This window comes from Zeus faber (genome assembly GCF_960531495.2).
Source record: "Zeus faber genome assembly, chromosome: 14".
NCBI classification, from domain to species: Eukaryota; Metazoa; Chordata; class Actinopteri; order Zeiformes; family Zeidae; genus Zeus; species Zeus faber.
The window spans coordinates 23,707,178-23,730,397 of NC_137200.1; the positions used below are offsets into that span (position 1 = coordinate 23,707,178).

Below are 23,220 nucleotides of genomic sequence, written 5' to 3' on the forward strand. Positions count from 1 at the left end.
CCGAGGGTGGAGGGAGCTCTGAGCGTCCAGAGCAAAGTCCATGATGCCTGGGTCCGAGTCGAGGGTGCGGTGCGGTGCAGCAGGGACTGAACCCATGCAAAGGAAAGAAAGAATGCACAACAAAGAATAAAGAATATGGAAACCATTCAACTGTTTTAACAATGTTATTGGTTCTGTTCATTTCAATGACTCTGACCCCCCTTGCATTTTTATCAAGTTTTTATCCATATTCTATCTCTGCTACGCTCCTGAATCCCCCTGGGACCAAGTCTTATCTTAGTCCTCATGAGAGCATCAGAGAAAAGTCAGAGGAAGCGACTCTTTTAAATTCATTAATTTATATTAAAATACATTTTTATGCAGTGCGTGTGTGTGTGTGTGTGTGTGTATATATATATATATATATAGAGAGAGTATTAAATATCATTAAATAATAGTATGTTTCGGTTAATAACATACCTGACATAATGATATAAACATAAACATATATTTTTTACATCTGCACACAAATAAGCACAAATAAGACTCATTTTGATGACTGACCAAACCCAAAGCAAATGGTTTTACACAATTAATAATGAACAAGTAATTACATAATATTTACAATCACGTCTCACCTGGGATGATGTCTGGGGTCAGTTAGAATAAAACGGGAGTAATTGTAATCCAGTAATTCCACATGGAACAATATTACATGACTGCTGCAATTCCTCGTGGAATTCCATCCAGAGCCAAGCGTCCCTCTGAGCATCATCCACGGTGTGTACGGTAACAGTCATTTTTCGGTGACCTTCAGATTGTAGGAACAACAGCATCTGTCCCTCCATTTACTTCTAGATCATTAGAGAACACACACACACACACACGCTGGACATGACCTTTGTGCAAATTCAACCAGTCTGTTTTCTGTCTGGACTACAGAAGGATCAGCAGCTATGGATGAAAAATAACATAATACATTACAGTATTAATAATACACATGATTATATATACTATTATTATTGTTATTATTAATAATAAATAACATCTATGATCTAATATATAATATACATTATCATCTAGTAATGATGAAATAAGACATTATTCTACGGTTTTTATTATTATTATTATTATTATTATTATTATTATTATTATTATTATTAATCATATAACTTGCTTTTTTATATTATTTTAATTATTGTTTTCTTTTTTTATTGACAGCTCAGCAGTCATTCAGAAATAACCAACCGCTGACCGGAGTCAGGGAATAATAAAAATAAATACATACAAATACTCAGAGGCTTATTGTAGATTATTTTGCAAAGACATTTTATTCAATATATAGTTGGAAAGTATGTTTCATGGTTAGTACCCTCCCCAGGTTACAATACACACAGAAAAAATGTGTTTTATAGCAGACAATTCTGACATAACAAATCTCCATGTTCATGATGGTGGTGATGAAGAGCAGGAGCAGCAGGTCTGGACTCAGCAGAGGAATCTTTTGGAAGCTTTCTGGACAGACGGCCTGCTTCCAAACTTCCTCAGCAGCTCTGTCGCCCTCTGCTGGACGGGCAGGGGAACCGCTGGACCGCCACAATTCCCAAGATGCAACAGGGCCAGGCAGCACTCCAGCACGTCGGGGTGGGCGTAGGTCTGAGGGAGGTGGAGAGAGTTTGAGAACACTGAACTATGCATTCCCAGCATCCCATAACACCCATGGTGCTGGAGCTCTGACCTTGGCGGTGTCGGGCAGCAGATCCAGCTCTGCCTGGAAGCGGCTCATCTGGGAGGCGAGGCCAAGCAGAGAGTCCTGCTCCTCACACCTGGAAGGAAAACGCGGTCATTATCAATCAATAATAATCAATATAAATACTAGTGAGTCCTTAAAACAGTCACTTCCATCAGCATTATGACGTTTTTTAATCAACATTTTTTTATTCAATTTTAATCTAATTATTTGTTATCAAAATGTTATCCATAAATAAAATTGTCCAATTTATGATCATTTTCATTTGTTTTTTAAATTTTTTAAAAATTTGGAACATTTCCTTTAAAAACTCAGTTTAATGTTGTTGTGTTTTTACAATTTGTTTTTATATCAACATTTTTACCAATATTTTAAAAGTAGCCATCTAATTTCTGAACATCATGATTCCATTTTATTTCATTTTTTTTTTTAATCAAATTTACGTATCTCCTAATCAAAATTGTATCTATTTTTTGAGAGACATTGATAAAAAAAACAAACAAACAGACGATCAATAAAAAATAAAGCAGATAAATCAATAAAATCACCTTTTTTCATCAAATTATGGGGGATTTTCGTGGATGAATATTTTAAACAAACAAAATAATAATAATAATCAATTATTTTTCTATCAGCATGCACTCTTACCCTGATGCAGAATTGGTAGGGTGGTGCATGGGGGTGAGGCTGCCTTCCAGATCTCCCTCTTTGGTGGTGGTGGGGCAGGTGGAGGGGAGGCTGTCTCCCCCATCTCCCTTCTCCACAGGAGGGGGTTGGGTGGAGGACAGGCTGCCTCCCCGATCTCCCTCCTTGGTGGTGGTGGGGCAGGTGGAGGGGAGGCTGTCTCCCCCATCTCCCTTCTCCGCAGGAGGGGGTTGGGTGGAGGACAGGCTGCCACCCTGATCTCCCTCCTTGGTGGTGGTGGGGCAGGTGGAGGGGAGGCAAACTCCCCCATCTCCCTTCTCCGTAGGAGGGGGTTGGGTGGAGGACAGGCTGCCTCCCCCGTCTTCCTCTCCAGCGGTGGGCTGCCCTCCTTGGGCTTGGCTGTGCTGCAGCAGCAGGCTGGCTAGCCGCTCCTGGATCTCCTTCACCCCCTGCTGGGCAGCCTGCAGTGCTGCATGGGGCTCCGACAGCAGCGCCCAGGCGTTGAAACCGAGGGCCCGCCCCATTGGGTCCGAATGCCCGTTGGTGACCCCGCCTCCCGTGCCCGCGACCCCATTAGAGACCCCACCCCCCGCTAAGTCTTCGTTGGTGACCACACCCTTCTCTGAATCTCCATTGATGACCTCGCCCCCCGTGTCGCAGCCTCCGTTAGAGACCCCTCCCTCAGCCGAGCCTCCTTTAAGGAGCCCGCCCCGTACCGAACCCCCATTGGTGACCCCGCCACCTGGCAACGCCCCACTGGTGACCCCACCCCCTGCCGAGCCTCCTGCTCCCTGATTTGCTGAGCCCTGCTCAGCGGCGGTCCGCCACCAGCACTCGTACAGCAGGTGATAGTTCAGTAGGGCCTGCAGGGCCACACCCGCCTGCGGGGCCACGCCCTTCTCTGGGGCAACCCAGAGGGAACGATCCTCCATGGGATGGAATGTTGTGGAGAGTTTGCCTGAACTGATACTGACATCCCCTGAGAGAGAGAGAGAGAGAGAGAGAATTATAATACAAGTTCAAGTTCAAGTTCAAGAGATTATTTGTCACATACATATACATACGGTCATACATATATGCAGTGAAATGTCAATACAATTTTATATATAATAAAATCATATCATAATAAAATTATATTCTTAATGGCATAATAACAATAATTCTATCCTTCTGGTTCCGTATCACAAAATAAAGTATTTACTAAAAAAAGTAAAAAAAATGTTGTATTAATGCATATGACTGACTGGTGTCATGACATTTTACTGCATGTATGTATGACCCTATGTACTGTATATGTATGTGACAAATAATCTCTTGAACTGCAGGGGTTAGGTTATATGAACTTCCAAATTCTTCCAAATTCTAGTTGGTGATGTGGCTCAATGCATTTTAACTTTATTCTATCTATTTTGTAAAAAAAAAAAAAAAAAAAAAAAAAAAACCTTTTTCAGTGCTCGTGCGCATACATTTGTCTCTGATGGGCCTACTAACACAAAATGTGAAATAAGACAACTCAGTCAATTTATTGTAAGCTGTCTATTTCAGAAAACACATAAAAACAGAAAACAGAAAACAAAAAAAAACGTAGACGAATATATACATATATATTTATTGTTTTCCGACGTTTGGGAAAAAAATCCCCAAGCCCCGCCTTATCCCCTGCTGCTCCGGACACCGCGGTGAAAGTTGGATCAAACTTTTAAACGAGGGCTTGTCGATCTAATATGATGAAGATTCAGAAACTGGATTGCTTATTTCTCGCCTCCAATTTGCTCAGAAACAAACGGAACCCGGAAGCCATACTCAAACCCCATTGGCTCACAGAACTGGGGGCCTCGGGAGGATGGCTCCTCCCACTGAAATAGCCTGTTTTCAGACAGGGTGGATTGGACGCATGTCACAATGGCTGGAATGCATAATCGGAGTGGTATTTTTGGAAAAAAAAACTTTAAAGTTTGGGGAACTCAGACACCATATATTAACTTGGTGAAAAGCAGCATAATAGGTCCTCTTTAATATAACTTAAATAAACATATTTATAATATAGAAAAAAAGTATAACAGTGACAATTATTAAATATTATTATAAATTCTCTGCAAACTAGAGTGTTGAGCGAGTCAGCAGTGGCAGTACGCACCGTGGGGGAAGAGGGCGCTGCAGAGCTGAGCGGACAGAGTGAAGCGGTCGCTCTGCCACGGCCACGATGCCGCCTCCCAGAGCCGCCGCAGCATCTCTGCACCGTCGCCTAGCAGCCAGCTCAACACAGCCAGGCTGAGCGGGACGGAGAGGTAGAGCATCACCTGGTGGGGTTGGAAAGATTTGTTCCCTACGAATTAATTACTTGGGAGCCAATCACCACCCAGTCATAATAATAACAACAATTGGGAATATTTGACTCTCTCTCTCTCTCTCTCTCTCTCTCTCTCTCTCTCTCTCTCTCTCTCTCTCTCTCTCTCTCTCTCTCTCTCTCTCTCTCTCTCTCTCTCTCTCTCTCTCTCTCTCTCTCTCTCTCTCTCTCTCTCTCTCTCTCTCTCTCTCTCTCTCATAGGGTTATAATGGAACGCTCTATGATTGATAAATAGCGGCACCCAGCTGTATTTCTGAATAATGGCTGCTGATCTGGCTGTTGCCAGGGGCAACCATTTCTCTGCCTAGTTTTTTTTTCAGGTCCCTTGTATCACTCCACCTACAAGTTAATATCTAGCGTTGTTGTTGTGATTATTTTTCCCAATGGAAACTCTTTGGCGAAACATAGCAGTTATAAAATAATTTCAAATGAATATTCTGTCACATTGTTTTATTGTTATTTAGGAAGTAGTCGTTAAATAAGCAGGATGATGTACTGACGATGATGAGGAACTAGGGCACCTCTGCGGAACTAGGAGGTCTAGGGTCTCTGAGGGAGTAGGTGGTATCTGATGAACTGGGGATCTGTGGGGGTCTGTCCATGGTGCTGGTTAACCCTGCCTGTACCTGCTTGGGTGGAGCGTTGGGACCGGGCTGAGGGTTGTCCACAGCTCTCAGCTCCCGGTGGAGCTCGGCGACCGCGCCCTGCTCAGCCTCCGAGACGCCAAACTCCTCCTGCCAGATGTCCCGGATCTGGTCCGGTAGGGGGCGCTGGAGGCCGACGGAGGCCCAGCGGTGGTTCGAGGAGAGCTGCTCACCCACCGTCAGCTGCGCAGTGAGCAGCTCCGCCACGCAGAAATATAAGCTGTGGACCTGGAGAGAGAAGAACCAGAGCAGCGGAGGTTCAGTCTATCGGCTGGAAGACTGAAAGTTCACTTGCTTGAACTTTTGTGCGGCGCAGTGCTTGAGTTATCCGGTAATTTGCCGGTTTTTGACCGGGAAAGTCCGACATCTTTAAATCTCTCCGGTCATTATGTCCAGTGAAGATAATTCCCTCCAAGCACAATTTGAATCACTGCTGGGTGGATCATTTCAATAAAAAAAAAATGTCCACAGATCTGCTTATGTCCGCACTCGGCAAGTTGAAACGGGAAAAAGCTGATCAGAAAGCTTTTTACCTCTGACCAATCAGGCTTGTCGATATAGAACTAAGCCCCGCCCTCTCCCTCGTGGACAGGTTGATGCTTCTCTGAGGAGCATCAACCTGTCATCGGCCTGAGCATAAAGATGATGTACTATCGTTTGGACACATACATCCATAGTTTGAAGTTGTTTTGTTACATATTGTCTACAAACGGAAATTGTTTGATTTCAAGTAATAATATTTGTAATTACTAATTATTTATTTTTAAAATGCCGTTTACTGATGGGACTTATTGTATTTTGAATATTCAATAGAAATATCATAAATCTACATGCCTTGATGATGTAATTCTCTATATAGCCTGCTTTACAATAGTTTTTAAGCTCAATAAACTGATAAAATTGGACCGGAATCACTCCTATTTGTCTTGGAAATTGAAATCCTCTAGGACACGTTGACCGGCACCAATTTGTTGTAACGGAAACTCTGAGGGGAACACTGGAGGAAGGCTAGAGAAACTCTAGAGAAAGGCTAGAAGAATGCTAGAGGAAGGCTGGAGGAAAGTTGGAGGAAAGCTGGAGGAAAGCTGGAGAAACTTACCTTCAGGCTCTCTTGGCTGCTGAGCTCCTCCATGGCTCCCCTCCAGTCCAGAGTGGACGCAAGGTCCTTAGCACAGCGCAGCGACAGGGAGTGGGCTAGAGCTCTCTCTCCTGTCAGGCGGGCGATGGTGGCGCCCGTCTGAAGCGATGCCGTGTCGCTCTTCTTCGACACCACCTTCGCTGCCTCGAAGCCGGCGCCTGCCGCCAGATAGCTGCAAACAAAACACACAAAGAAACAAACAGAAAAACAAAACAAATAAAACACAACAAACACAAAAAAAACAAAAAAACATGTTTAAAAATTGACAAAATAGAGAAACGGCAACAATTTGAACCATATTCCAGCTGTAGCAGCAGAATTTGACATAACAACGGTATGAACATTTTTCTGAAGGGAATAATCTGTACGGAAACTAAATATATTTTTAGCGTTAATGAGTAACTGTAAGGAATAACTAGTAACTGTTTCCAGTACACAGTGTGGCTCACCACTTGGCAGCAGCAGAGAGGTGTCCGTCCCGCTCCAGCACAGCGGCCCAGGACACGTACAGTTCCTTCAGGACAGGGTCGTCGGCCGGGAGGCGGGACTTCACCAAAGCAATGGCCTCCCTGGAATGAACACACACACACACACACACACACACACACACACACACACACACACACACACACACACACACACACACACACACACACACACACACACACACACACTTTAAACCACTGTCAGGTGAGATGAATAACATTGATGCACGTAGGGAGTGACGTCTAGCCCGTCTGGTTCAATCCCACAGAAGAGCTACTGTAGCACTAATTGGTGAAAAAGTTCTTGCTGCTATGATAGAAAGGTGTCAGAACACACAGTGCATCACAGCTTGCTGCGTATGGGAGCGGTCAGAGTGTCCATGCTGACCCCTGTCCACCTCTGAAGCACCTACAATGGACAGGTGAGCGTCAGAACTGGACCATGGAGCAGTGGAAGAAGGAGGCCCGGTGTGATGAATCACGTTTTCTTCTACATCATGTGGATGGGCGGGGTAAGGGTTCGATGGAGCATCTGCGGGTTGTACTGGAACAACAAGCCCGATCCACGGGAGGGCCCCACCTCTCAATTTCCAGGACTTAAAGGATCTGCTGCTAACGTCTTGGTGCCTGATACAACAGGACACCTTCAGAGGTCCTCGTGGAGTCCATGCCTCCACGGGTCACAGTTGTTTTGGCGGCAGGAGGGGGAGCTACACAACATTAGTGGTGGATCTAATGTTGTGGCAGATTGGTGTACATACACGTACATATTATATACACATACATACAGCGTGGAAAGGTTAGGACAGCTGGACAGGTGTGTACAGGTGGGCGTGGTCAGACCTGTAGAGGCGGTGGGACTGCAGCAGGTGCACGGCGTCGTGCACCTGATGCAGGGACAGCAGGTAGGACGCCGCCTTCAGATGCTGATCCTGGAGACACAGCTGCTGGACGTAGGCGTCCACCGCTGTGCGCCACGCCCCGAACCCCGCTGAGGGACACACGAACAGGGACATTCAGCTCAGCTCATATTATCGGGAAGAATTCTGCGGCATTACATACTGAATTTCCACACCTGAATTGTGACGGGTCGTTTATGAACTATGCCCAACTGGTAATAGGGTTTAGAAGCATTCACAGAGCCCTCCGAGGTACCGTGGTGTCAAGTTGCCCTTAGCAACACTAACCCAGTTCCAAACATCAGCCGGTCGGCCAATTTGATCCAATTTTTGATCAAAGGACTGAAAAAAACCTTCCTCTAATTATCTGTCACCCAATGGTTCTATTCTCTGGAGTAGTCAATTCTTATTGGTCGATAGCAGAAATCAGCGATCACTTATTTCTCAATAACGAGCGACGCTTAAGGCCACCACTTCACGCCTGACACCGCCAACATTCCACCAATATTATCGCACGGATCGATTCTCCGGTGTTCCAAGACGAACATCGATACCTGAGATGTTTATTTCAGCATCAGCGGCGCAAAAATAAAACTACGGGGTTTTCATCCAAACTCCTTTAAAACACCGGCTCTGTGGTTCAGCGTGCAGCTGCTCCCTCTTACCCATGGGGGCGATGGAGAGCAGATGGTCGTTGAGCTCGCCCCGCTCCGTGGCCAGCTGCAGCGCCCCCTGCAGGTCGCCGCTCCACAGCCGCAGGTACACCACCGAGTCCGGGTGCCCTGCCGCCAGGTGGCTCTCCTCTGGACACACGGGGAACAGTACCCAGCTTTTAGACACGCATAGTACTTAGAAGTTGGACACACGCGTTTTCAGGAAACACCCATCACAAAATAACACACGATGAAGATAATGGTGATGATGAAGATGGTGTTACCTTCCTCTTGGAACATCTTGTAGAGCGCCTGTCTGTCGGAGAAGAGGCCGAGGTGCACGTGATCTGCCTGGCCAGGGACGCATCCTGCAGGGGGCGCTGCAGAGCACACATTATATTATTTAATTTTAACATAACATGAAAAAATACAAAAAAACTAAAAAATGTATATATGAAAGGCTCCATTAAACTTAAAACTGTGAACTTCGGCAAAACTGAAGAATACATTTTGGTTTATTTTTGTGTTTGAAATTAATTCGAAAACAAAAATAAAGTGAAAATATATTATTTTGAGAATTTGCGATTCCTGGAAAAATGTCCATTATTTTTAAAGTGGGTTTAATAACTTGTCAAGCTGTAAAAAGTCATTATTTAAAAAAAATATATATTTTTATTTTTTATTTTTTACAGCATTGCATTAATAGCTATAAATGACAGTGAGTGACCATGTTCCAAAATTCACAAAAAGTAAAATTGGAAGATTTTGGTCTTTTAAAATAATATATTTTTCCTTCCTGACAAATCCGCCTTTTAACACACCTTTAAAAGTAATTTTTGAAAATGTTCCACTTTGTTCCATCGCACTCTGAGCTAACAAACTCTTCTTGGCGTACATATCTCTCCGTACCACCGGCCCCACCCAGCAGGCGGCGCCCGAGGAGGTGGAGCTTCCTACCTGAGCCGTGCGTGATGTGGGCCAGCATGACGCAGTCCTGCAGCAGCTCATCTCTGGAGCGGTGGTCCATGGCCGTGCTGAGAGGAAGCATGGAGCGAGGCTTCTTCCTCTTCAGCATCTGAGGCTCCAGAGCTATGGAGGCATTTTTTCCATATACATGTATATACACTGTCTGGGCAACTGGCTCAGTGCAAAGGACGACATAGGAGAACAAATCGGGGCTTATTTGCAGTGAAAATGCCATTGTATACATTTTGATAGAAAGATAATATTAGATTATTTTATTATGTGTACACACGCACGCACACGCACACACACACACACACACACACACACACACACACACACACACACACACACACACACACGCGCGCTTCCAACCAGATCACATGAAAGTCTGTTTAGAGCCGGGCGATGGGCACTAGACTCCGGAGGGGATCGCACCGCCCAGCCAACACTGCATTTGTTTACCGGTGGACTTTGAGCGCCTCAATATGGCGACCGTGTTGAACAACATTACCCACAAAAACACAGGAAGAATGGCGAACCTGCTTGTGATTTTGAAGTTGGAAATCCAACGCTCATGTCGATCGATTTTTCAAATCTGAATTGGGACACCCGTAATATACATATACTGTATATGTACACACACATATATACTGTAGATATACAAACATACCTACATGCTTACCTACATTCATATTGTATATACACATACACATATACGTCTAATATTTAATAATACACATACCTGTTTTTTCTCTGTTCTTTGCTGAAGGCACAGACTTTTTCATTGCCTCAAAAACAGCTGAAATTGAATTTCACAATAAAATGAGTTACAAATACAAATATGTAAAACCATAAAATTGGTAAAAACAAAACAAAAAATGATCATGATTGGAAACAAACCAGAATGGTAGGAATGTACGATTAATTAAAAACACCAAATTGCCGTGATCTGATTTGTGCTTAGGAGCAGTAATCTAGCGCGCTACCTGCTGTTGGTAGCGGGCTCCTTGTCCTGTCCTGCTTCACTTCTGTCCCATTTTCTCTTCCGTTGCGTGGCGGACCACCACCACCCCCACCACCACCCCCACCACCACCACCACCGTCCTCTAGGGGAGTTGCTACGTCTCCGTTGTCAGAAGATGGACTCTCGGTGGGCAACAGCTCCTCAGCGCCGCCGCTCTTCTTCTGCCGTGCTTTGGCCTTCGCCTTCTCCCGGAGCTCCGTCGTCCTTTTACCTGCGACAGAGATCACAATCACTACCTGGAACGCACTTGTATATTCTGTGTATTTTTTATATATATGCCAATTTCTGCTTTGTATTTTTGGCCATTTCTGTATCTTTTTATTACATTTATATTAATTTGAATCGAATTCTTTTTTTTTTTTAATATAATTTCATTTTAATTGTTACTTTTTTTTTTTAGTTGTCCAAAACGAAACGCACCAATCCTCACCACGACAAATTTGTGGTCTATGAAAATGTACTTGGTGGAATAAACTGATTGTGATCGAGATCTTAAAACTGGAGCGTCGTGTTGCAGTACTGCTGCTGACTTTTAGGGGGTGCTGTGGCGTCCTGCCCGGCCACGGACCACTCGTGCAGCGAGAAGTCGTCCGCGCCCGTCCAGATCCGGTCGGGCTCGACCGGCGACCACTGCACGCACATCACCCGGTTCAGGTGACCACGGTAGTTCGCCAGACCCGTCTCCTTCAGAACGTCCCACACCTGGCGAGAAAACACAAAGCATACGCAATAGCATAAACAAACGATAGGGTAAACAACAAAACACAAACAATAACACAAACAACAGCATTAACATAAACACAAAATATAAACCACATGAACACACACATACATAAAACAAACAACACCACAAACATAAACAACAATAACATGAACACTCTTAGGGGCCAAGCAGTTAGGTAAGATTCCAAAAAAAAGTAAAAATAAAAATTATTTGATTCATCAACAAAAATATAACGATAATCAAACAAGGATACAAAAATATATCCAAAGAAAAGTACACAACATTAAAAGTACATATTGTGTTACATAACACAATTATGTAACAGACAAAGGGAACATTCTGGGACGCACAAAAGAGGTAAACTCAACTGAAGCACACATGGCTCTGCCAAACCAAACATGAGCTGAACTGAAACTCACCTGCCACAAGGCAAACCTGGGCCTTTATATAGTGGCCGAGGAGACCAATAAAACACATGGGGGGTAGACAAATATACCCAAATTCCCAATGAATATACCAACACAAATTATCAGTGATCTGGCTCTAGAAGATAAAAAGTCTTTTAAGAAAATAAATAAATCCCAAAAACGATTTTTTAAATAAACTTGAACGAATAACAATGTTAATTGGAGGAGTCCTCCCCCCCAATTGCAACAGAGGACTTGGTACAGTCCAAGGAGCCGCTTCCTGTATTTAACGCCTCTGGTTTTAGCAAAAAAATCTTTTATGTTATGTTATGCTTTACTCTTTCTTGAAATGATCCCGTTGGGAAGGTTTAAATTTCTACGCAACATGCTACGATTAGGGTTTAACTTTTGACAACCTCGGACCCGGGACCCCGGACCCCGGACCCCTCTCTGATCTCCAGCGCCCCACGAAGGGGGCCACAGACAACGCTTGGGTTGAATAATATGTCAGAGGACTTATGACAGGCGGTGACCCAGTATACTGCATATATTGGCGGGCCGGCCATATGGTGGGTGGGTCCGAGTGGCCCAATCACAGCCGGTCGGGGCCAAGTTGAGACTCGGTCGGTTGAAAAGTTGAGACTCGGTCGGTTGAAAAGGGCTTTCAGCTTTTATTCGGTGGAGCTGTCTGGAGGCAGCCTAGGGCACAGTGAGAGCTCGAGTTTTCGAAAAGTTGTGAAACCACTCAGAACGGAAACCAGCGGCTTAGTCCCTGGCGTCCACGTTTACTTTTTTGTCTCTGTTTTGTTGGACTGACCTGCGCCGTGCGGTCGTAGCTGACAGTGACCAGCTGGGCGGCATGGTGCGGGCTCCAGGACAGACCCGTCACCTTGGCCGTGTGGCCGCTGAGCGTGCGGAACGGCTCGGTCACTACCAGGGGGCAGTCTGGAGGACTCTCTGGGGAAAGAGTGACTTATTCATTATCATATTATTCCCATTTATTTATACTATTTGCGTGTTCGATCTGTATTCTCCACCTGTCTATCGATCTATTCATCTATCTACCTACGTGTCTGCCTATCCATCCATCTGTCCGTCTATCAATCCATCCATCATCCATCCATCATCTGGGAGAGCAATGTCATTTAGACCGGCGTCTCCATCCAACCACACAGATCACCGTCCCCCTTTCCCTCACCTATGACGGAGCGCAGGTCGTGCACGTAGACCTTGGCACCGCTGGACCCGGAGGCCAGCAGGGTGTGGAGCTGGGGGTCGGAGCCTGGGTTCCAGCCCAGGGTGTTGATGGTCTTACGGTGCTGCTGGATGCTGCACAGGTGCCGCAGGGTCGGGGCGCCGTACACCTCCACCCAGCTGGGGCGGGAAGTACACATGTTCATACAGTTTCGACAGTGTTTTATACATTTTTACACTTTGTATCAACACCAATTACAAATGTTCGAGTTCCCATGGAACATAGGGTCAGTTCGTGCTGTCACTCGTCTTCACATCAGCACTACTACCAAAACAAGTACAATTTTCCGAGTTTCCATTGAACGCAGCATCGATTGACGTAATGACGCGGCGACGCGAGTTTTCCGAGTCCTGGTGACACACAGAATTACTACTACAAGCCGATACACTTGTTGCGTGTTATGACTTTATCCTTAAAATGAGAAGGTGTCTGTCTACTTCCTGTAGTGCACAGAGTCCTGCCTCACGGTGACTCTGTGGAAGGAAATCACTCCGTGTGGAAGTTCCCAACAACACACTTCCATTCACACTGATTCAACACTGCATGTCCCTCACAGACATTTCATCGACTTTTTAAACTTTGGGACTAAAATAAAACGGACACGATTGAGACCCCTTGCTCTGGAGCTGCAAAGTGAACTCCATGTGTGAAGACACAAACACGGAATATGTTTCTGACTTCTTCAGTTTGTGTGGACTTGCGTCTGGATCAATCAACGTGCACCTACATAACTGCACGTTGCTCTTCCAGTGTTCAGTTTAAATATCCCTGAATAACAGTGTTTTCAGAAATAGGAGCGTTCCTGGATGACTTGCGGACACAAAAGACAAGGTCGGTTCGCCCAATGGTTCTTAGAACTTCCTGCGGTGCAAAAACGTCTTCTTTGAACAATTAGTTTCCGGGGTTTTGTAAAACGCAGCATGAGTTACAGTTTTCCGAGTTTCCTTTAAACGCAGCCCCGGCTCAAGCGGTCCGTCTAGATGTCGTACTGGCAAGAGGCTGGAGGGGAATCACTTCCGAAAGACGGAGATTGGACTTAAATAAATTTGGATAATGATGTCACAAAGCAGCGCACTCTTGAAACGAATGAAATTATGAGTTTTTCACAAATTTCTGCTCCAAATGTAGATTGATATTGATAAAACTCGAACGACAATGCGTCTGAAACGTCTCGGTTGTAATGAGACCTCGACCATGTCTGTGCGTGCTGTGGTCGTGGTTCAGAGACTTTTAGCCCGAAAAACGGGCTCGATCGCCAATTAAAAAAAAATTAGATAAGTAAATAAAACCAACAACAAATATTATATGATAGAAGGGTGTGTTATCATATCCACAATCCAGTTCCTTTGCAACGCCATAAAAAGGATCTCCATCATTCTATTATGGGCTGGCAACTTACCCGTCATCGTTGCCAATGGCAAGCACCTTCCCATCCGGCTTCCAGCAGAGGTCAGTGTGTGGAGACATTTTGTGCTGTTGGGACAACATTTTTTTTCAGTTAAATTATAATAATTTAATTGTTTGTGTTTAAATTAAGCAGCTTATTAAACCAGTCTTGTCCGCCCTCCAGAGGGACATGGTGGTATTGCAGGAGGATTAAAAAAGGTGTACTGGTTGGATTTAAAATTATGATGATATTTTATACCTATTCATTTTAATCATACATCTATTTATTTGCTTGATGTTGTTGGTGTTTAAATTAAACAGGTTATTAAATCAATGGTTCTCAATCAGACAGAGGTATGGCAGGAGAATAAAAATGACTGAACGAGTGAAACTTAAGCTATAATCCTATGTATTATACATGCTTTTTAAATTATTTTGCATTGAACTCACTTTGATGTCGTTGGTTTTTCGGATCAGGACGTCTATGTCCAAAGCGTCTGCAGAGAGGTTGGAGGGGTCGTGCTGCAGGATCACACCCTCACCTGCACAACTGTACAGGGTGTAGGGCAACCGGTCACCTGTGCACACGAAAATTCACTTATTTGGGCTGTAGGAAAAACGTTATTACTTGATACTTAGATATAAACAGAGGGGATGTTAAAAATGAATCAACTATCAATTAATTGCTAATAGTAATTTTTTGGATAACAATTTTTGTGTTATCGTTATCAATGTGTTATCGGAGGCTTCCAGAAGAATGACAAACAACAACTATGGCTGCGCGCACGTCGATGCCGAGGAGGACACTATGTTTATTTTTCCTCAACAACTAACACTGCGTTCAGGTGGAAGAGAGAAGATACGGATAACCGCACTTTCTGAACGGCACGGGGGGGAGGGGGAAAAAAAAAAAATAACCCTGAGTGAGGGAGAGGTACGACCGCAAAACAAGCGTATTGCTGCTATGGTTATGACTCCCGAGAAATTATATTAAATTGTGTTTATTATTAGAAATTTTAGTTATGTTTAGTCATTTTATGAGCCTCCATTGTCAATATCTGCACCAGACTTGATCGGTTACATAACGCCCGACTCATTCCATCGTGGAGGATGGCAAAAAGTTGAGATGTTTAACTCGCGCCAAGACGGGTAGTAAATACTCCTGTATGAGTGACCCGGCTCAGCGAGTCTTGCCTCCAACTTCGCGCGTAGGTCCCCAGGCGCCATGGCGGCAACCCTGGTGATGTCATTTTCTTATATGTTATCAATGAATCGACGATTGTTTGTTAAGGTTAACAACTACCGATTGAGGAAATTCCTTTAAATTTGGATTACTAATATACAACACATCAAAAATATATATATAAAATTCACATTTCCACTGACGAGATTTTACATTTCCACTGAAAATAGGAATATCCATTTAAAAGAGAACACAACATGTACAACTACGTTTGCACAAATAAATAATCAAAGCCGAAATTTAGTTTAATGTTTACCTATTTACATACAACACAATTGTAGTGTATCAAACTTGCTGTACAAAAAAGGGTATTTTCATTATTGTTATTCTTGATAATAAAGACATAGTAAGAAATAATACGGTGGCAATGCCTTCTAGTCCCACTAAACTGATAAACGTGTGTTTGTTTCTCAATTCAACTGAACCATCAGTGACAGAGTGACAAAAAAAACAGTTCACCTGTCTAAGTGTCTCTCCATCCATCCATCCATAAATCCATCCGAGCATCCAAGCATCCAAGCATCTTTTTTTCCGAGCATGTTCTCACCTGCACAGAGCGGAGGGAGGGGTGGCCCCCAGGCCAGGCGGTACACCGTCTTCTGGTGGTACGAGCTGGAGATCTGTGGAGGTCTGGAACAAAAAAAACAAAAAAAAAAAAACACAACACAGCACTATAAAGTTATAAACTGAATAAAGTTTGTTCGGACATTAGTTAACCTTAACATTTTTTTAATCGTTAGGTTAATCCTTCTGGTTTGCCATTAGGTTTTATTAGTTATTGCATATGACCACATTTTTATATGTATATGACCGCATATTTTTTACTTCATTAGTATACATTTTTTGTTTTTCCTGCTCCTTTATGGGTTACATGAAAGAAAGAAAGAAACATTTGGTCATCATTAGGTTTAGTGTGTATTGCCATATTTTTATTGGATACAGTTATCTGTTAGGTTTATTATATATTTTCACATTTTTCCATTTTCTTCTTTTTTTGTTTATTATACTGAAGAATTTTATTATACTGGGCAAGCAGACCGCACAGGATGGTTATCAAACGGCCCAAATCTGGCGGATCAAGGAAACTGGGCAACTGTTATGGTTGACACTGGGTGGGGTCGAAAGACTTTTTTTTTTTGCACATATTACATTTATTAGAAATCCTTTTAAGAAGGTCCTCACTTGTTGGAGAACGCATCGTAGATCCCCACTTTGCCATCCTCCGTCCCAAACGCCAGCGAAGCCTCTTTGCTGGGATGCCAGGCCAACTGGGGGTGAGGGTAGACAAAAAAGTGAAACCAGTCACGAGGGACACCACTGTTGAGTGGGTTGCACCGACAAGTGTTAAATTGACGTATTGTTTAGATTAGAGATAATCATATCTTAGTGAATCCCAGTTTAAAACATATTCATCTAAGATTTGAACTCATTTCAGACGTGTTGCACTTCAACTTAATCTCAGATTAGTAACCCTTAGATTAATTAATTAAACAGATATTTAAATCTGGATGTAAACCAGGATGTGCTAGACTATGCTACTGAAGAGGTCAATAAATCACGTCAACCAGTAGGTTTCAGGTGGCTCTAATGTGTCGCTAGTGAAAACAAATATATAAATCAGAAATGTCTTTTTTAAAGATAATTTTGAGAAGTAGTTACAGTAAAAATGTTGCTTAAGAAAAGAGCAATTGTGAAAAGAAACCTACAATGAAGAGAGAGAAAGAAAGAAATTGTAAAAGAAAGAACAAAATAAAGGACGAACGGACAAAAAGATTGGTAGAAAGAAAGAAAAGCGAGAGACTGAAAAATAATAAGAAAAACAGAAGAAAGCAAGAAAGTCAAAAAGAAAGAACGGAAGAGGGACTGAAAGACAGAATGAAAGACAGAAATAAAGAAAAGACGCCCTGCCCCGTACCGCGGTGACCCTGGCTTTGACTCCCTGCCACAGGGTGCGGGCGTGGTGCGGGTCCTGCAGGGACAGGGTGTCCCACACCCGGATGGCGTGGTCCGCCACGCCAAGCGCTAGGACGCCCGAGGCCACGGGAGAGAAGCCAAGCGCACACACGGAGCCGCCCAGGGTGGGCAGCGACCAGAGGCACGCCAGAGAGCCTTGGTCCCAGCATTTCACCTGAGGGTTAAATGTATTTTTTTTTTTTATCATTTTAATCAAATCAATTGTACCGCTTCTAAATAACGGTGCGTAAATAAATAAACACACGCGCAGACACACACTCCGTAGCTGCATTGGCTGTCATGTTCCAGACACTTTTATCCCCAAAAAAAGCCAAGGAGCGAAATAATAAAAATCCAAACAATAACAATAGGGTTCAAGCCCTGGATCTTACAACTACTACTCCTACTAATAATAAAAAGAAAATTATTCATAATAATAGTACCCACCTCCCGGTCCATGGAGGTGCTGAGCAGCAGCTTACTCCCGTCCTGCAGCGTCACAGCGTTCAGATTGAACACCGTCCTGCTGTGGTTTTGACCCTCAGACCCGACTCCCAGCATGGACCACTGCTGCTTCCCACTGCAACTCAGGTCCCACAGCAGCAGCTCCCCACTGGAAGGACACACACACACACACACACACACACACACACACACACACACACACACACACACACACACACACACACACACACACACACACACACACACACACACACACACACACACACACACACACACACACAAATACTCTGTGGAGCTACGGCAACATAAATAAAGTAAAAAGAAAATCATCTAAAAAAATAAAATGGGATAAACCAGTAAATGTAAGGGTAGCTGAACCCACCTGAAGCAGCTGGACAGCAGGTGTCCTGCTGGTCCCCGGGGCCAGAGGACGCTGAGCCACAGACGCTCCTTCAATCCAGGGTTCCCCCCCGTACCTCGCCTCTTCAGATACGGCAGCTTCAGGGTCACGAGGGCTGAGGTATATACAAATATACACCGATCAGCCACAACATTAAAACCATGGATGGAGAGATGAATAAAGGGAGGGATAGATGGGGGGGTCTCACCTTTTCCCGTTTCTGTGCTCCAGATCCTGATGGTCTGGTCTTTGCTTCCAGATGCTAAATAACATCCAGGCCTCCAGTCGTCAGCCTCGCCCACACTGTTAGACTCTACCACACACACACACACACACACACACACACACACACACACACACACACACACACACACACACACACACACACACACACACACACACACACACACACACACACACACACACACACACACACACACACCGAGAGAGGGTCAGACAGTGTGACAGGAACAGCGCAACGAACAAAGCAAAAAATAGATGGAGCGAGGGACAAACAGACAGGGTTACAGAAAAAGCGACAGGAGTCTCATTTCAATTATCTGAGTTAGGTTTACGTTTCCCCATTTTCCATACAAGTGAGAAACTGAGGAAAGAAAATCAATCAAAATCATTGTCTATGAGATCACAGGCCCGCCGATGGGGCGTCCCCTCCCAGTGCTCCGCTGTGCTGCTCCCGTTTGGCCAGAGTGGCAAAATGCCGAGAACCCGAGCTGGGGGTCCATGTGCCTTTTCTTTTCTTGAGCACCTGCCCCTTTAAAGTTTCTGTATGGAAACGTAGAGCAGGGAAGTGAGTTGCGATCCCAGGTGGTTACTTGACAGCTCTGAGCAGAGCGGGGGAGAGCCTTCACCCCCTCCCTCTCTCTCTCTCCGCTCCAGTTTCAGAAGACGGTAAACTGCACTAACAGCGTTTCAATGCTCTGATTTTTCCCTGACGGATGAAAAAAATAATTTGTCATCAATGTGAATCGCGATCCATGGAGTCGGTCGCCGATAGACCATTTAATCATAAATCTGCCCAAGCCTACGCAGCAGCTACGCTCCGTGCACGAAGATCTGCAAGGAGGTGAATAACTGGGGCATGATAGAGACAGCATCAACACGTGACGCGCTCACTCCCTCGCTGTGAATGATCTGGACAATCACCTGCTCCATTCACACATGGGCTCAATACCCGGACTTTGTACGAGGGTGCTGGGTGGGTAAAGTCCGGGTCAAATGATCCGGACATTTGCGCTCACACATACAGCTCATCCGGGTAGAGTCTGGATAATTTCAGGTTTACAGTGCACGTGTGAAAGCAGCATAATTAAGGATTACATGTGATTCTTTCTCCCAAGCACCCTGGGCCCATTAGTCGATCGACGGATGACGCTATCTCCCATGTGCTGCACACCAGGGTATCCCACCTTGACAGCGAGGGCGAGGCAACTATGTGAGAATGCTTTTCATTGACTATAAGTCAACTTTCAACCCCCCCAGACTGGTCACCAAGCTCAGGGAACTTGGACAGTTCACCTCCTTCAACTGAATCCTCAAATTTCTGACTGGCAGACCGCACGTGGTGAGTGGGAGCTGCCAGACCCCCCCTCACCCTCAACCCAGGAGCCCCGCCAAGGCTGTGTCCTGAGTCCTCTGCTGTACTCTCTGTACACACGACTGTGTGGCCAAGCGTAGCTCTAGCATAAGGTTTGCTGACGACACAGTTGTGGTGGGCCTGATCTCCAACCACGGTGAGAAGGCCTACCAGGGAGAGGTGGGGGACGTGACACTGTGGTGCAAGGCCAGCAGCCTAGCTTCTGTTCCTCTCAGGACCGCAAAGCCCTGCAGAGAGGGGCATGTTTGGCTGAGCGTACCACCGGGATGACACTCACCCCCCTACAGGACTTAGACACCAGGTGATGCAGAACCAGGGCTAAGAGGATAATTAAGGATCCCCACCACCATCCCATCCATGGACTGTTCCAGTGGCTGCAGTTAAGCAGACGCCTCCACAGCCACAAGACCAGAACAGAGAGACTCAGAAAGTGCTTCTTCCCCAAGGTCATAAGGACACTGAACTCTGTCATAACAAACACTGATCAGCCCCAACATTTAAACCAACTGCCGAATATTGTGCGGGTCCCCCTTGTGCTGCCAAAACAGCTTTTACCCATAGAGGCATGGACTGCACCAGACCTCTGAAGGTGTCCTGTGGTATCTGGCACCAAGACATTAGCAGCAGATCCCTTAAGTCCTGTAAGTTGTGAGGTGGGGTCCCAATGGATCTGGCTTGTTGTTCCAGCACATCCCACAGATGCTCCATCGGATTGAGATCTCGGGAATTTGGAGGCTAAATTAATACCTTGAACTGTTTGTCTTGCTCCTCAAACAATTCCTGAACAATTTCGGCAGTGTGGCAGGGCGCATTATCTTGCTGAAAGAGGCAGCTGCCATTAGGAAATACCGTTGCCATGAAGGGGTGTACTTGGACTGCAACAATGTTAAGAAGGTGGTTTGTGTCAAAGGAACATCCTTATGAATGCAAGGACCCAAGGTTTCCCAGCAGAACATTGCCCAGAGCATCACACTGCCTGCGCCAGTCAAACATTAACTTCAAGTTGCCTCCGCCAGCAACACATCAACTTCAAGAAATGTCAAGCCTAATATATCCCACCCGTTGACAGGTGCCATTGGAACAAGATGATCAATGTTATTCACTTCACCCGTGGTTTTAATGTTGTGGCTGATCTGCGTAGAATACTAGTGGGTTCCACTTCATTGTGGTAACACTTGTTTTTTTTCCCCTTTTTTTATACATTCCTTGATATTTTTCAGTTCTCAGACACTGCACAATAATTTATACACACACACACACACACACACACACACACATATATATATAATTGTTTTAATGCTGTTTAGATTTTTTTTTTCTATCTCATTCCTATTTTTTTTATATACTATTTAATTTGTACTATGCCCAGCAGTCTCACAGTCTCTCAAGTCTTTCCAAAACATTTCACTACATGCTGTACAGTACAATATGTATGTGACAAATAAATCTTTTGAATCAGAGCAACAGGTAACACAGCGGGACAGAGAGACAGATTGAGAGACAGACAGGCTCCCCACCTGGCTCCTCCTCCCTGACAGTGGGACTCCAGGACAGGGAGTGGATCTCGTCGTCGTGGCCCCGGAGCCGATGGACGACCTCCCCCTTCCTGCTGACATCGATCACCAGGATCAACCCCTGTTTGTACCTGAGAGGGAGATGGAGAGACAGACAGTGTCACAGCAGCTTGCACAAAAAAAAATTATAATTACATATAATATTATATTATATTATATAGGAAAAAATAAGAACAAAGTAATAACAATAAAAATGGAATCAACGTTTTGTCACAAATTCCTGCTCCAATCATAGGCCAATGTGGATCAAACTTGGACCACAAAAATGTCTGAAATGCCCCGAATCCAACGAGACCTCATTCATGTCTGTGGGTTCGGCGCTTGCCGTTTGCCAGACACTTTTGGCCGGAATAATGCCAAGGAGAAAAATAATAATAAAAATCAGAACAAAACAATAGGTTTCCAGCCCTGCGAACTGGAACACTAATTATAAGAGAAAACAGGTCCATACCCCAGAGCGACGTGGCTCCAGGTGTGGGGGGAACAGGACAGTGAGAGGAGGTTCTTGACCCCGGGGCAGAAGCGGGCGCTGTCCCCGGTGTGGAACCAGTGGCAGAGCACCAGGCCCTGGTTGTCACCTGACACCACCAGGTTCCTGTCTGCCGGCGACCAGTGGACGGCCACGATGATGCCCTGCAGCCACACAGACGGCAGTGATGTTAATATTATACATCATAACATCAGATACAACTTTTTTTTAATCCCCGGGGAGAAACCCAGGCGTCACAGCAGCATCAAGCGGTGAATGTCCAGAAAGGGAAGCAAGACGTCAGAAAAATCCCCCTATCATTCACAGCTTTTGGGTGTTTCTGCCAGGGTTGGACAGAGGAGGCAGCGGGAGGAGCAGCGGCAGCAGCCTTCACCTGGTGGGACGCGTGCTCCTTAAGGACGACCTTCTCGCTGGAATCCCAGAACTTGACGGTTCCATCGTCAGAGGAGCTGACACAGAGGTGACTCTGTCCTGGATGCTGGCAGAAGGAGAATCCAGAAACACGCTCACTGTGGCCGACGAGACTCCCTGAGAGAGAGAGAGAGAGAGAGAGAGAGAGAAATAATTTCAATACAAATAGGGCTAAAAAAAGCATTCAAATAATGAATTAAGATTAATCGTGCGATATTGGTCGATTAATTGCACCACACCCTCATCCAACACCCTGCAGGTCTCACCCTCACCCAGAAGGTCTCACCAATACACAGCAGGTCTCACCCAACACCCTGCAGGTCTCACCCTCACCCAGAAGGTCTCACCAATACACAGCAGGTCTCACCCAACACCCTGCAGGACTCATCCTCACCCACAAGGTCTCACCCAGCACCCGGCAGGTCTCACCCAACACCCTCCAGGTCTCACCCCCACCCTGGACACCAACACCCTCCAGGTCTCAGACTCACCCAGCACCCGGCAGGCCTCGGTCCGGACCTCCACCAAACAGACCGTATTCCGGGCTCCGAAGCCCAGGATCCCCGCATCATTTACGTCGCTGGCCCGGCAGCAGTACCAGTTGGGTGACGCCGGGAGCGCGCGTTCGTGCATGTTGCCTGGACAGACGGTACAAGTACTAAAAACACCAAGATGAAGTCCAACGAATTTCAACCAAGCTGTCGCCTGCCTCAGCTCATCCACCCATGCTCGTTCGTAGGCACAGCGACCGCACTGTTGTCAACCAT

At 45.2% G+C, this 23,220-nt stretch overlaps 1 protein-coding gene across 1 annotated transcript; it reads right to left on the reverse strand.

Annotated features, from left to right (window-relative positions):
* Nucleotides 1–1,332: 1,332 nt before the first annotated feature.
* On the reverse strand, nucleotides 1,333–23,209 carry gemin5 (gem (nuclear organelle) associated protein 5). Its single transcript, XM_080013539.1, has 29 exons — nucleotides 22,945–23,209; nucleotides 22,416–22,570; nucleotides 22,004–22,185; nucleotides 21,496–21,623; nucleotides 18,572–18,676; nucleotides 18,346–18,478; nucleotides 17,946–18,111; nucleotides 17,461–17,673; nucleotides 16,728–16,813; nucleotides 16,093–16,175; nucleotides 14,753–14,880; nucleotides 14,316–14,389; nucleotides 12,860–13,035; nucleotides 12,479–12,618; nucleotides 11,061–11,232; nucleotides 10,607–10,741; nucleotides 10,493–10,561; nucleotides 10,249–10,305; nucleotides 9,498–9,629; nucleotides 8,825–8,920; nucleotides 8,553–8,690; nucleotides 7,832–7,979; nucleotides 6,953–7,072; nucleotides 6,465–6,675; nucleotides 5,348–5,593; nucleotides 4,512–4,674; nucleotides 2,378–3,353; nucleotides 1,718–1,805; nucleotides 1,333–1,635 (listed from the first exon to the last, which is right to left on the reverse strand). Exons 1-29 carry the CDS (start codon nucleotides 23,084–23,086, stop codon nucleotides 1,468–1,470), a joined length of 4,830 nt encoding a protein of 1,609 aa, XP_079869665.1. The 5' UTR covers nucleotides 23,087–23,209; the 3' UTR covers nucleotides 1,333–1,467.
* Nucleotides 23,210–23,220: the final 11 nt, after the last annotated feature.

Coding starts and splice junctions, on each gene's coding strand:
- gemin5 (XM_080013539.1), bottom strand. CDS start 23,086: ATGCACGAACGCGCGCTCCCGGCGTCACCCAACTGGTACTGCTGCCGG. Junction 11,233..12,478: donor GCTACGACCGCACGGCGCAG/GTCAGTCCAACA, acceptor TTTTCTCGCCAG/GTGTGGGACGTTCTGAAGGA. Junction 5,594..6,464: donor GCAGCCAAGAGAGCCTGAAG/GTAAGTTTCTCC, acceptor TTCTCTCTCCAG/GTCCACAGCTTATATTTCTG.